General features: G+C 37.8%; 1 protein-coding gene across 4 annotated transcripts in view; it reads right to left on the bottom strand.

Moving 5' to 3' along the window:
- Positions 1–12,457, bottom strand: part of THADA (THADA armadillo repeat containing) — a 150,116-nt gene that overhangs the window by 32,968 nt on the left and 104,691 nt on the right. For all 4 annotated transcript variants that reach the window (XM_079333023.1, XM_079333024.1, XM_079333025.1 and 1 more), the window contains exons 31-33: positions 12,218–12,303; positions 1,088–1,500; positions 610–731 (exon numbers count right to left, since the gene is read on the bottom strand). In XM_079333023.1, coding sequence (XP_079189149.1) covers positions 610–731; positions 1,088–1,500; positions 12,218–12,303 — 621 coding nt within the window. The remainder of the gene's footprint in view (positions 1–609; positions 732–1,087; positions 1,501–12,217; positions 12,304–12,457) is intronic.

Here is a 12,457-nt window from a genome sequence, read left to right as displayed (position 1 = left end):
CATACTCTTAGAGCCTGGACACTGTAAGCTTGTTTGCCCATTCCACTATGAATGGATGGACACAGCTTCTAATACAGTAGGAACTACAAACTGGCTCCACATTTTTCAGTGCTTTCTGCTGATTTTACAGATAAGGACTGTATAAGGAGTGCCAACCCTAAGGATTCAGATTAACCATTTCTGCCAATCCAACAAGTTCAATGAGATCTGCCATTCTTTCCACAAACTATCTGCACACAAACCAGGATAGGAGGAATGGCAGATTCACAGCAAATGAGTGTATAGTTGGATCATTTATTGTTAATTCTACAGTAAAGTGTGTGTTTCCCAATTACCATTCAGGAAGAACGATGCTCACTGGCTATCACAGGGAAGCCAGAGTAACTTCTTGTTTAAGGAACTGGACATTTACAGGATGCTAGTATGACTTGTGGGCCTTTTTAATAACTCAGATAAAGGTCTTACTTCTCTGAAAAATTCTCAAGAACCCACTTTATTCAAATAAGCCACAGTCTCTTTTCTGAAACACAGATTTTTAACCAACATACTACTGTTCAACATTGGAAGTTTTTAAAATGTAAGTATTTCAACATGCATGACAGACCATACCTGCTGGAGATATCTGCAAGGTTTAAACTCCATGTTAAGAGCTCATTTGGATTCATTTTTATAGAACTTTCAGTCTTTGGAAGCACATTTCTGAGATCCATATTATAAAGGATTTCCAGCACCTGCAGACACAATTCACCAACAAAGAATTTACAGACATTCTCAACAGGAATGTGCACATTTGAGATCAATAAAACACTGACTTAAGCTCCACTCCAAGAACACAAATAGTCTCTCTGGACAGTTCTAAGAAAGGAAAGAGGAAGTTCTTGCTTTTTTACACAAGAACATCTGTTACAAAATTATTGCACAGCTCCTGTGCAGTGGAAAAAAAAAAAACACAACTATTCACCTGCTATTTAAAAAGCATAATGCATGTTTGAAATATATTTTTGAAACATACAAATATGACACAGACATTAAAAACTTATAATTTACTGAAAACATATGAAACGTCAATAAAAAATCACTCTCTTACATTGCAAAAACATTGGGGATTTGTTTCCTTTAGAGCCATTGTGAGAAGAGTGTCTTCCAAATCAGTGAGTAAAGATAATACACTTCCTCTTCCTTCTGCAATCTGCTTGGAATGTCTTTGTTTCAGCCACTGCAGTATTGCTTCCAGTGCCAGCAGACGCACTTCATGGAACTCACAGTGCAGCAGATGAGCTACTGACAGTGAGGGCTTGGCCATTCCCTTTGCAGCAGCTGAAGCACAGCTCTGGATGTCAGCACCTGCAGTCACTGACAGCACTGATAGTACAAGTTTGGTGATGCTCTGGAGATACTGTATCAGTCCTGGTACTGCAGATGAGTAGGGAATACCAGTCACCAATTCAGAATCTGAAATGACTCTTTTCATCTCTTCCCAAAAGTCAGGCCACTGCATCCCTGGAATGAGAGTAACACTTAGTGAAGTGAACAAATAGATGATGTTACCATCTGCTACAGACTATGAAGTTGATAAATATCAGGCATGCAAAAGGTATCGTAAGGTAAATTCAGGCATGAATGAAAATCAGAGTTCTCCTTCATTTTAACCTGATTCCAAATTATAAAAAATATTTGCTAGATATGACATGCATTCATATTTAAATCAAAAGAAGCAAGGGCACAAAGTTTCCTGAGAACTATGATTGTTCAACACATGAGCTGAAAGTTTCAAACAAACTCAAAAATGCTACAATACCTTGCAGATTGCCTGCAATCTTCACCAATTACATCTGTTTGGTAAGTATTTCTTTAAATCAAGCTAGCAATACAATATTGCAAATTGTACAAGCTTACCATATCTATCATTGCACAAAGTAACACAAACTATTAAACATATGTGGGGAAAATGCAGATAGTTAGCTCTAAAATCAGAGACCAGACTGAACCAAGTGCTGTTTGTCAGACTATTCAGCTGCAACTGAAATCAGGAGAAATGATGACAGGGGCCATTCTGATAATATTGAAAATCTCATGCCTTCATAGTTTTAGTCAGAAAAAACTGCTATTAAGATGCTCCTTTGAGGTAAGTAGTCCTGTCCTTCACCTGTCCTGTGTATCAATCTAAAGAATTTACTTATTTAAAAACCCAGGACACTTTTCCTATTCTTAATTCAATCTCAACAGTTAACATAGCTAAGAAAACAATGGAGCTGTACTGTAACCAATCTTATGTACAGCAAAATAACTGTGATATTTCAGCTATTTACATTGGTACAACCTTGTCCACATGGCCCAACACAGCCTAAGAACCTTCTTTAGTGCTTGGCCACCTCCTGGAGTGAGCAAAGAGGCCACTGCCATCTGTGACACCAGAGGGTTTCAGGATTTAGCAGAGCTGGCAGTGTAGACACAAAATGAAAGGAAAAAAGTCATCAATGGTGCTATCTCACACCCACAGAGACTGAAATACTTGTGCCTTGAGCTCAACCTTTTTCTCCATCATCAGCAGGAATGGACCACTTTATAATACTGAAGCCATTTTGCCCAGTTCAGAGTCTATATAGTATGTACTGCAAGTAAATGAACATGCTATACCCCACAAAATTCAAATGCAAGTAGGGGAAAATCACAAAAGAACAGAGAACAGTGTCACTAGTGCTAGGGGACGTTGGAAGTTTAGGTTTTTTAAATGCAAAAATTCACTAAAGGTAAATACAAAGATTGAACTAGCTTACATTTCTTCAGTATCTGCAAGAAGACAACTCATTGCCATGTATCTTTGCTATTTATAATTAAACACTGCTAAAAGCCTGTCCAAATAGTCGTACTAAATTCCTGAATTTGACACGAAGCCACAGCACAAATATAGATTCATTTTGTTGTTCATGAAGACATTTCCCTAAGCCTTCTATTTACAGTTAAATATCCTGCCCTTTCATATTCAGATTCTTCCAAAGCCATCTTAATTTGTTTGACATTTACACAGAAAGTTGACATGGAGTACACTGTCTACCACATAACATAGAACCATTTCTGAGTATTTCTGGACACGCTTCAAAAAGATCTAGTATTTGTAAAAACATTTCAGACATATTGCCCAGCCATTAGCTCTGTCATTCATATTTTTGCTACAGTTTCTTTTCTGAAGGGACTTGATGCGGTCAAAGGAGCTCCCGTATCAGTGCAAAGCTGTCTCACAGCATTATCCTCTAGGTGACACAGTCTCATAGCAATGCAAACTTGTATATTTTATTTGCTACATTTCTAAACCCCCTCCAAGCACACCGCTTTTACACAGTGGCATCATAGCACAAACTAGCATTAATGCCTGTGTCACACGACATGTATACACTGCCAGAATTCCTGAATTTCGGAACTGTCTGGTTGCCTTGGAGAGGGATTAGCCTTCGCCTCAGTTATTACACAGCCCGACTCCACAGACAGCAGTTTAACAACAGCAATAATCCCAGGCAGCCGAAAGAAAAAGGTTCAAGGTCAAACGGCTCAGTCCAAGAAGAGAAACAGCTCCAGTTTCGGAGCACTGCGCCTTTCCAGGCTCCTACCTGCTCCTGTCCACCCTGCCTTACACTGAGCTACAGGCAAGCAGGAATGGGAAATCAGACATCATGGGAGGGTCAAAGCCCCAGGGCAGGGACAGTAGAATTAGGTGCACACAGAGAGAGATAGAGAGTGAGCAAGAGAGGAAAAAAAAAAAATAGGGGAAGGGAGGAGGGTGTGTTCCATTTTGTTGGTGTCAATGCTCCCAACGTTGCCAGAGCCTGCAACCCAGGGTCAGAGAGAGTGGTGACTCCAGGAGCAGACCGTGCACTGACCTTCCAACTCAGCAAACTTTCATTTGTATCTTGCAAGGCCAGCACAACTTCTCTTTATGTCTTCATCTTTGAAGGGGAAACTACTTTAATATAAAAAACAAAGCAGAACTACTCACTCCCAGAACTACTGAATTGCAGAGTCTGCGATACAAGAGCCTTCGGCAACAGATTCTCTTTTTCTGTACATATCACATACTTTTGCTTGGAAGCCTTCTGGATGACTTCTTTTTTTTTCCCATGCAATTGTGAAAGACTGAACACTGTGGCTCATCTATTTTACAGAAAGTCTCTTTAAAACTGGATGTCTCAATGGCAAGGCTGTCAACAAAATAAGATTGTCTGCATATTTGCTTAGCCTCAGCAGTCCAGAAAGCAAATCCTTCTGCATTTATCTTGTGCTCCACATGCTCTCCAACACTCTTTTTTCACACAAATATGTACAAAAGGAAAGAATGCCCTGTCTTGTTACAATGCAGTGGAAATATTCCTGCTTTCAACTTCATCACTAAGAAATCTTTCCAGGCTTTCATGTAAATGTTTTCTCGTCTGCTTAGCTTAAAGTAAACTCTTTCCTTTGGCTTACATCAAAATCTCCAACTAAACCAGAAAACCACACTGCTTCCCAAAGTAAATGTCAGCCTCTGTTGTTAAGATACAGTAATGACATACTTTTATTTACAAACAAACATCACTGTACAGTTACAATGACCAAATGCTGTGAGAAGGAAGAACAAATTTTGGCTGACCAAAGAAGGGTCCTGGCAAACAGCAGGATGCTAACAGATGCAAAAGAATTAAGTGGATTTAATTTTATTTTTTCCCCCTTAAGGATTGCTTCATTTGTGGGACAGGAAGAATTTCAGCCTGCTTCTAGTACAGGAGATATCTTACACAACCACTTGGTCCTCTTCAACATCCAACACAAACATCCTCAACCCCTTTGTGTCCCCCACACTGATATATGCACACATCATCTATGTCATGGCATCTAGGTTTGAGGGGCTGTTTTCTTTAATCCTATTTGTGATCAAATGATGTTCTCTCATTTATATGAAGTAAAATGGCCTTTCACCATCTGCAAATAGAGAGGAAGGGAAGAGAAGCACAATGAAGTTAGGAGACTGGATGAACCTCCAGTTATAAACCTCCTCAAAATGTAGCAGCTCCCAAGCCTGCAGCCTGCCTGTCTCTCTGCTGTTCCCTGCAGTGGCAGGCTGGACCTATTCAGTCTGTTCCCACAGTACACAGTTACATACAGACAAGGACACAAAAATGTCCCTGCTCAGGGAGTAACAAACCATCAGCTGATGGATAGCTCAGATGATATTTCATCTCAGAGGCACTATAGTCTGTTCAAAAGTGAGAGAAGTAATCTGAATTCCTCCCATATTTAAAACTAAACTCACTTCACCTCCTTGCAGGGTTGATACATTTCTGTAGGATTTGGTAATTTCACAGTGATTATTTAGCTCCTGCCAAGTGGACAACTCTTCTGACCATCAGCTGTACTGTGTGAGGGGCTTCCTTTCTGTACATGTGATTAGTATAGCTCTAAGTATTTGCACACTTCTAGATAAATACTGAGATTAAATCCTGTATGCAGGCCCTCAAGTAACCAAACCATCTTCCATGTTCCTACCACAGGCTCCAGGAAAAAGGAACAAAGCAAGGGAAAAGAGGGGAGTTACTACCAGCATCAGAAACCTTACTGATACTCTGCAAGGGCAGACAAAAATGGCAATAAAATGCTGCTATGCCTGCAGTATACTGCTATGGGAATGGGCTCTGAGTATCAAAAATCTGGATATTCATCATTATTCAACAAGACCTGCAAGAAAGAGCAATTGTTTATGAACTGAGGTTAAAATCCACTCTCAAACTACCATCCATGGACATCTGAACAGATCATATGAATAGGGAGTAGGCTGAGAGGTAATCAGTGCCAAGAGATTTTCCTAGACAAATACTAAGAAGTATTTTCCTTCATATTTTTCCTTTTTATTAAAAGTGGATTAGGCAAAGTCACGGCTAAATGGAAATAACACCACAAAGAGAACAGAAAAGTCTGTTTCATTGCACAGCCATACTAAGGTAACTGCTGATGATCATAAAAAGGGCATATTTTAAGCAGGATGTTTTCTTTTAAAGACATCTGCAACTTCTTCAACATCAGAGACTAGGCATCAGAACTCACTATAGGATTCAAAACTACAAACATGACTGATTACCAGAATCCACAGATAATTTATTGTCGAGGACACAAGCCTCCCACTGCATTTTGTACAGCATAAGGGAAAATTTCCAAAGGAAAAAAGAAGGGGGGAAACCCCAACATTATATCTGGACACTGAAACAGCTGTTTTTTCTTACAGCTTCTCTCTGGCCCAGCACTGAGTTCTCCACTATTTTGCATTCATGTAAAACTCATAAAACCCTATAGAGACAGTGCAAGTCAATCAGTGGTACATGTCGGAATCTAAAGAGAACCTGATTTTGAAAGGACAAGCAGTCTCTGTCTTCACAGCTTTACTGCTAACATTAATAAACATGACCAATTCCACTTTCTCCTAGTGTCATTTATTTCATGGAACACTTTTCCCTATTCCCCACCCAACACAGCATTCCAGCAGTATCATGCCTACCCTCCACAACCCTCCACCGATCACTGTCTCTGCCATCATTCTAAAAACACTTTTACTTTCCTCCTCCTCCACCTGTGACACAAGTTCTGCCTCCAATGCTTCATTAACAGCTGTTGGTGTTACACATATCCATCTCCTTTCTCCAAAAATTTATTCTTCTCAGCCTTGGCCTTGTTATATTCTGTCTCACATTAATTTTTGGTCAGTCTTTGGACCACTTCAGCACCCCTCACTTGTTCTGCTTCTGGCATTTTACTGTCCAGGCAACTCCCAGTCACTCCCTGTGTCTTGGGACTTCCAACAATGCCACCCTCAACTTCTTCATTCTCCTGTTTGCATTGAATTAGAACACTGAGTACCTAAAAAAATTCCCTTTTGACTTGTCCAATTTAATGTTAGTAGGCACAGAGCATTTAGATGATCCTGTAAATATGTTTTAAATCTTTACCATCCTAAGTAAAAATAAAAATATTTACCCAGTGCCACAGTCAATACACCAGCAAACTTGCAATTTATGACAACATACACAAAAAATGTCTTCAATTTATTTAAGTTTAAGCTACTTAGACCAAATAACCCAAGCATGCATTAACAAGCTGCCAGTGTTTTTATTCAAATAGTTCTTTGACCACACTTCTTAAGGATCTAAGTAAAGAAAGTTCAAGTGTGGCTAAAATAATCAACCTAGTTATCCCTGTCAAATTTCTACCATTCAAGAATACAATTTTTTAAGTTAGCCTACAGGAAAAACTAGGCTACCATTTACCTTCTTTCCAACATAAGAAAAGATTAGAAGTATGATAGAGAAAAAAGTGGCCACAGCCTTCAAAGGCTATTTAAGAGTACTATAAATCTCTTAATTTGGGCAGACATTGAAGAGATTCCTATGTAAAGACCAGTTTGCCCTTTCCTTGCAAAGCATCCAGAAGTTTGATAATCCATATTATTTCTATCAATGTATTTTATAACTTCTTATTAAAAAGGACATACATAACCAAGAGAATGGTATTTGCAGTGTGTGTTATCTAAAACAGCATTTGGTATTTGACAAACCTGCAAACAGTTGAAATAACAGTCCATGTTTCTGATCACATACACCCACACATGTGCAGTGCACAGTATTTTTTGCAATCATTTCTTTAGATTGTGAGCAGCATTTAGAAATCTTAACCAAACTACATCTACAGAAGGTTTAGATATTTGGAAGACAGCAGGAAAATGGGAGTATATTTTTGCAAAAGTCAAGGAAAGAAAATAAGTAAGAGTAGAATACTAGCTGTTGCATTTTTGTATCAAAACAATCTCTTTATTAACAGGATTAATCGTGTAAATACCGAGTAACTGTTCCCATGTTTGACAACAAAACTGGAGTTTGGTTAATTTCTACCTCAAATGTAGAAAGAAAAAATGCTTGGTTAGACTACAAGTGGCATCTTTTCCTAAATCACAGATTCATCCTATTTGACATTCCTTTTAAATGTTTTCTTTTTCCCATCAAACTTGAATTTTGAAGACACTATACTTGACAACAGGCCAAACCAACCAGCAGATTGACAGCATACATACAGGATAAAGTAACAAGTTGGCAGGATTATCTTTAGCAGAATTTTGTTTCATCTTTTCCTTCTTCTGTTCTACATCCTACTTCACTTATGCTGAGAGGGCTCTAACAAGTGCCATTTTTTGGAACACAATCCTGCCCAAAATGCACTTCTATTAGCCAGCTATATTATAGAGAGTTGCATCCATTTCCCTTCATGAAGTGACAAAATACTACAAGAAAACTTTTTCAAGATGTGAGCAAGAAGGAAAATGTGACCACTCTGTCTTGTGGCATTCTTCATGTGTTACAGAGAGACAGAGCACCCCAGATCTGAATCACTGCAATTCAACACTCTGGCTCCTGTGTTACCAGCACTGCACATTACAGGAAAACTCTCTTCTTGTTGTTTTGCTTTAAACACCAATTTCCAGAAGATCTGAAAGCAGGAATATCTACCACAAATCCTCTCAGAAGAGAGGAATCTTATCTAGTGAAACAGTGTATCACACTTGTCCTGTGTCCCATCTCTCACAAAATCCACCTCTGAGTACACAGGAAAGCATGTACACATGCACACATGGATCTGAAGCTCTACAGACCTGTGCTTTTAACTCCTCCTCATCAAAACTTGTGAATTTGCAAATAATTACATACAAAGCTAAGGCTGAACATGTTCTCACCTGGATTCAGGGTCCTTTTTCCCACCCCAATATGCCTACAAATGTTACTTCATTCCTCTGCAATATTTGAAGCAGGCTAGAAGTGCCAGAATATCTTCTGCAAGAGGAATGCATTGTTCTTCCATAAGAATGAAAAAGATGAAAAAGCCCTAGACATCTGTGATTTCTGATCTGTAATAACAATTAATGTGGAGAAAATACATCAAAGAGGTCTGCAAGAACAAATTCCTTGGATGCTATTAATAATTACTAATAATGACAATAGACATTAGCTCATCAAATAATCTTGTACCTGGTAAGAACTTTCTTTACTCTCAATAAAGGTAAAAACTATCCCATATTTTTAAAAATATCCCATATTCCATATTTTTACTTTTTTCCTTTTTTTTAAGGCTTGCTTCTAATCACAATTGATAACAGAATAAAAATATTTTAAAGTTTATATAGCCTTGGCATTATGTATTGTCTCAGCATATCTGAAAGCCCTCAGGCACATCAAGTGCTGAGAAAAAAGTTCTAGATTTTGCCTATCACCTCAAGGAAAGAAAACTGTATTTTCTCAGTGACATGAATCAGGCAACACTTCCATTCAATCCAGCAAATAGGAGGTTTGGGTTGTTTTGTTTAGTTTAAGATAAATAATCATCATTTAACTAGCAGTAAATTTTGAGCTGGACAAGATGCTTTTGGTATCCATTACTCCCTGCCTTCCTCAGCTGACATTTTAAAGCTGATGTTTTTTGAATTTGTGAAGTAAATTCCCTAAGGGCTATCCTGCACTTAAGAGACAGATTTTATTAATTGAAAACAACAAATCACTTACAGAAAATAATCATAATGTAGGAAAGTCCTAGGCAGAGCTGTACTCTGAAAACTTCTTTGTAATTGTAGCCTCTTTAGACAGGCATAATCAATTAGAAGTGGTCTGATTTTAACCAGTTGCAGGCTCATTACATTGCATTCCCATTTCTGTTGATGAAAATCAGTTTCAGCCTGTGGCCTGGAACTCATATACAGCACTTCCTGGGGCCTCTTAGATAAACACATCAAGAAACAGTTTTATTTGGATTTGTCCCTCACCCTTTATTCATTGAAACAACTTTACAAATCAAGATTAGAACAGAGAAAAATTGGCTCATAACCAGAGATATGCATATATGAGTAAGATATTTAATCTCAGAAAAGTGTAATGCTTCAATTAATAATCATATCTTTAAAACATTTAAATATTAAACATTTAGTTTAAATATTAAATTTAGTTTAAATATTAAACATTTAGTTTTAACTGGTGAGTTTAGTCTTTCTCTTAGTGTGTCATGGGACACTCAGTTTCTATTTAAGACAAACACAATACTCCTTTCTTTCAGAAAGGCTTCTTGCCTGTGATACATAAAATTGTCCCCAATGTATCTTCAAGTTCTCAAAACAGTACTTCCAGCCTAAGTTTTTACTCTCTGTAGACACTGCCTGAAATATGTAATTTTAAACCTATGTAGGAATGAAACCTTTAAGCAAAACAATACCAATGAACTATACCCGAGCAGAGAAAATCTGCAAAAATAGTTGCTCTCCTTCTGCAGAAATTGTACCTTGCAGCACCCAGGTTTGGTACAGTCCAAAGAGCTTTGAAAAATAAATTAATTCACTACAGTCAGTAATCCAGCCACAGCATGGTGCAGTCCCTCAGGCTCAAAGGGCTATTCACAAGTCAGGGGTATTTAAAAAAAGGAAGGGAGTTTCCTGGTGTGGAGAGGTCCATAAAAGCCTTTGCAAATGTGCAGCAATTGTTTAAAAACCAGAACAGACAAAAAAAACCCCAAGGATAACTGAAATAGGAAAGAGACTGATAAAGGAAATGCAATGCCCACTAAGTAAGCAAAACAGGAGCCCTCCCCTGGAGTACTGGCTGTTCCTTCCTAGAAGAAAATACAAAAACAGAGCTGAAGGGTGACTGACACGAGTAATCAGAAGAAAAAAACTTCACATGAATAGAATTCATAAAACCCAGGGTGATTCATACCACAAAGGAGCTGAACATTGGTGGAGGATCATGATTTAAAAAGTATAAAAAATAATACTGCCAAAAGGATCTCTCTTTTAAAAAGTAATATTCAAAATAAAAGGGTAATGAGCCCAAATATAGCTGAAAGAGGCTTTGGGGGTTGTTTTTGCTTATTTTGTAGTAGTGATACACAGCTAGACCGTTTGAAGTATGGCAAAGGATTATCACTAAAGCAAATGGCATACGAGGATTTAAAGAGTTTTATTCTATTATGTAGCAATAACAAAAGAATGAAAAAATATTTTTCAATAGAAGAGTTATTGATGGTAGATATAGCTTAGCCCCAGAAAAACCAGTAAGGAACCAATAAAAAAATTATCCCTAGAGACATGTTATACTGAAAATGCTTCAGATAAGGTGGTGCATTCCACCCCATAAAGCATGTGGCCCTTGCCTAGTCACTCTGTATGTCTGTCCTTCTGTTGTAAGGGCTAGTTCTGCAGCAACCTGTCTGAAGAAGTTCATTTCAGACACATTCATCACCAATGTGCTTTCCTAACAACTATCACTATTTGAACTGTACATTCACAAGAAATCACACCAAGAGTGATTTTAGAATTAGAATTGAACTACATCAGCTAAAGGCCTAGGCAAAAAAAGGCAAAAGGAATTGGTTTTTAAATTAACAGTGCCCACAACATGACTATCTGAAATAAAGAACAGTTCCAATGACTTAAATGCAGTGTTAAGAATTTTAATTAAATGACAGAACTATTCATTAATTGCATCCCTGGACTGACAAGGTAATTTATTATTCACTTGCTCATAAGAAATGAACAAAACAGGCCCACAAGGAAGCTACTTACAGCTGACTGAAAGCTGCCTACAAACTGGCACATGTGAAAGGGTGCCCCTTCTCCATACCTTTGTTCTTCTTATTGTTCACAGCTTGCTTTGTACTGTTGCTAACTATAATCTACAACATTAAAAACACTGACAATTCTCCCTGGTTCTTCAAAAAATTCCCACTTGATAAAGAATCAAAATGAAAAAAGAAAGAAGCTCTCAGAGCTGTTTTTTATAAACTTCTAAACATCAGAAAACACTTTCCCTGAAACTATTTCAGGTGTCTCACAAAGGAGAATTTCTGTGGCTTTCTGAAAAGGTTAAAGTAGCAATAGTCCAGGATTTGGATTTTGGATTAAAAAAACATTTTGGAACATGGAGAGGATCTTTTTCATTGCTATCCATTCTAGGACTAGGAATATTGCAAGATTATCACTTCAAGCCTTGACATGAAGCCATACCTCAGTTTTCTCCCCAAGAAAACCTAGGATTAGCTCTTGAGAAGGCAGAACAAAGAGCCTTCTATGAAGCAGCTGAAGGATTCCAGAAGTCAGTAAATACCTTGAGGACAAGTAATACAATAGATACAGATATTAAATCCAATGTACAAAACAGTACATTTGACTTACCTTGCTTTTGAAACTTCTCCAGGTGAGTACTCAACATCACAAGGATATCAAGATAGGCAGCTCTGGTCACCAAACAAGGATTTAGCCTAAAAAAAAAATAAAGTTTTTAAAGTTTAAATCCTTATAACCTTATGCTCAGAAACAGCAATAAAACAAACTAGTTTGGCATGTCTATTTTTATAATGAAGATAAACTATTGGTCAAATTAGTCTCCATATATAAAATACTTAGGCCACATTA

Source organism: Erithacus rubecula (assembly GCF_903797595.1).
Source record: "Erithacus rubecula genome assembly, chromosome: 2".
NCBI lineage: Eukaryota > Metazoa > Chordata > Aves > Passeriformes > Muscicapidae > Erithacus > Erithacus rubecula.
This window is presented reverse-complemented; position numbering and strand designations above follow the sequence as displayed.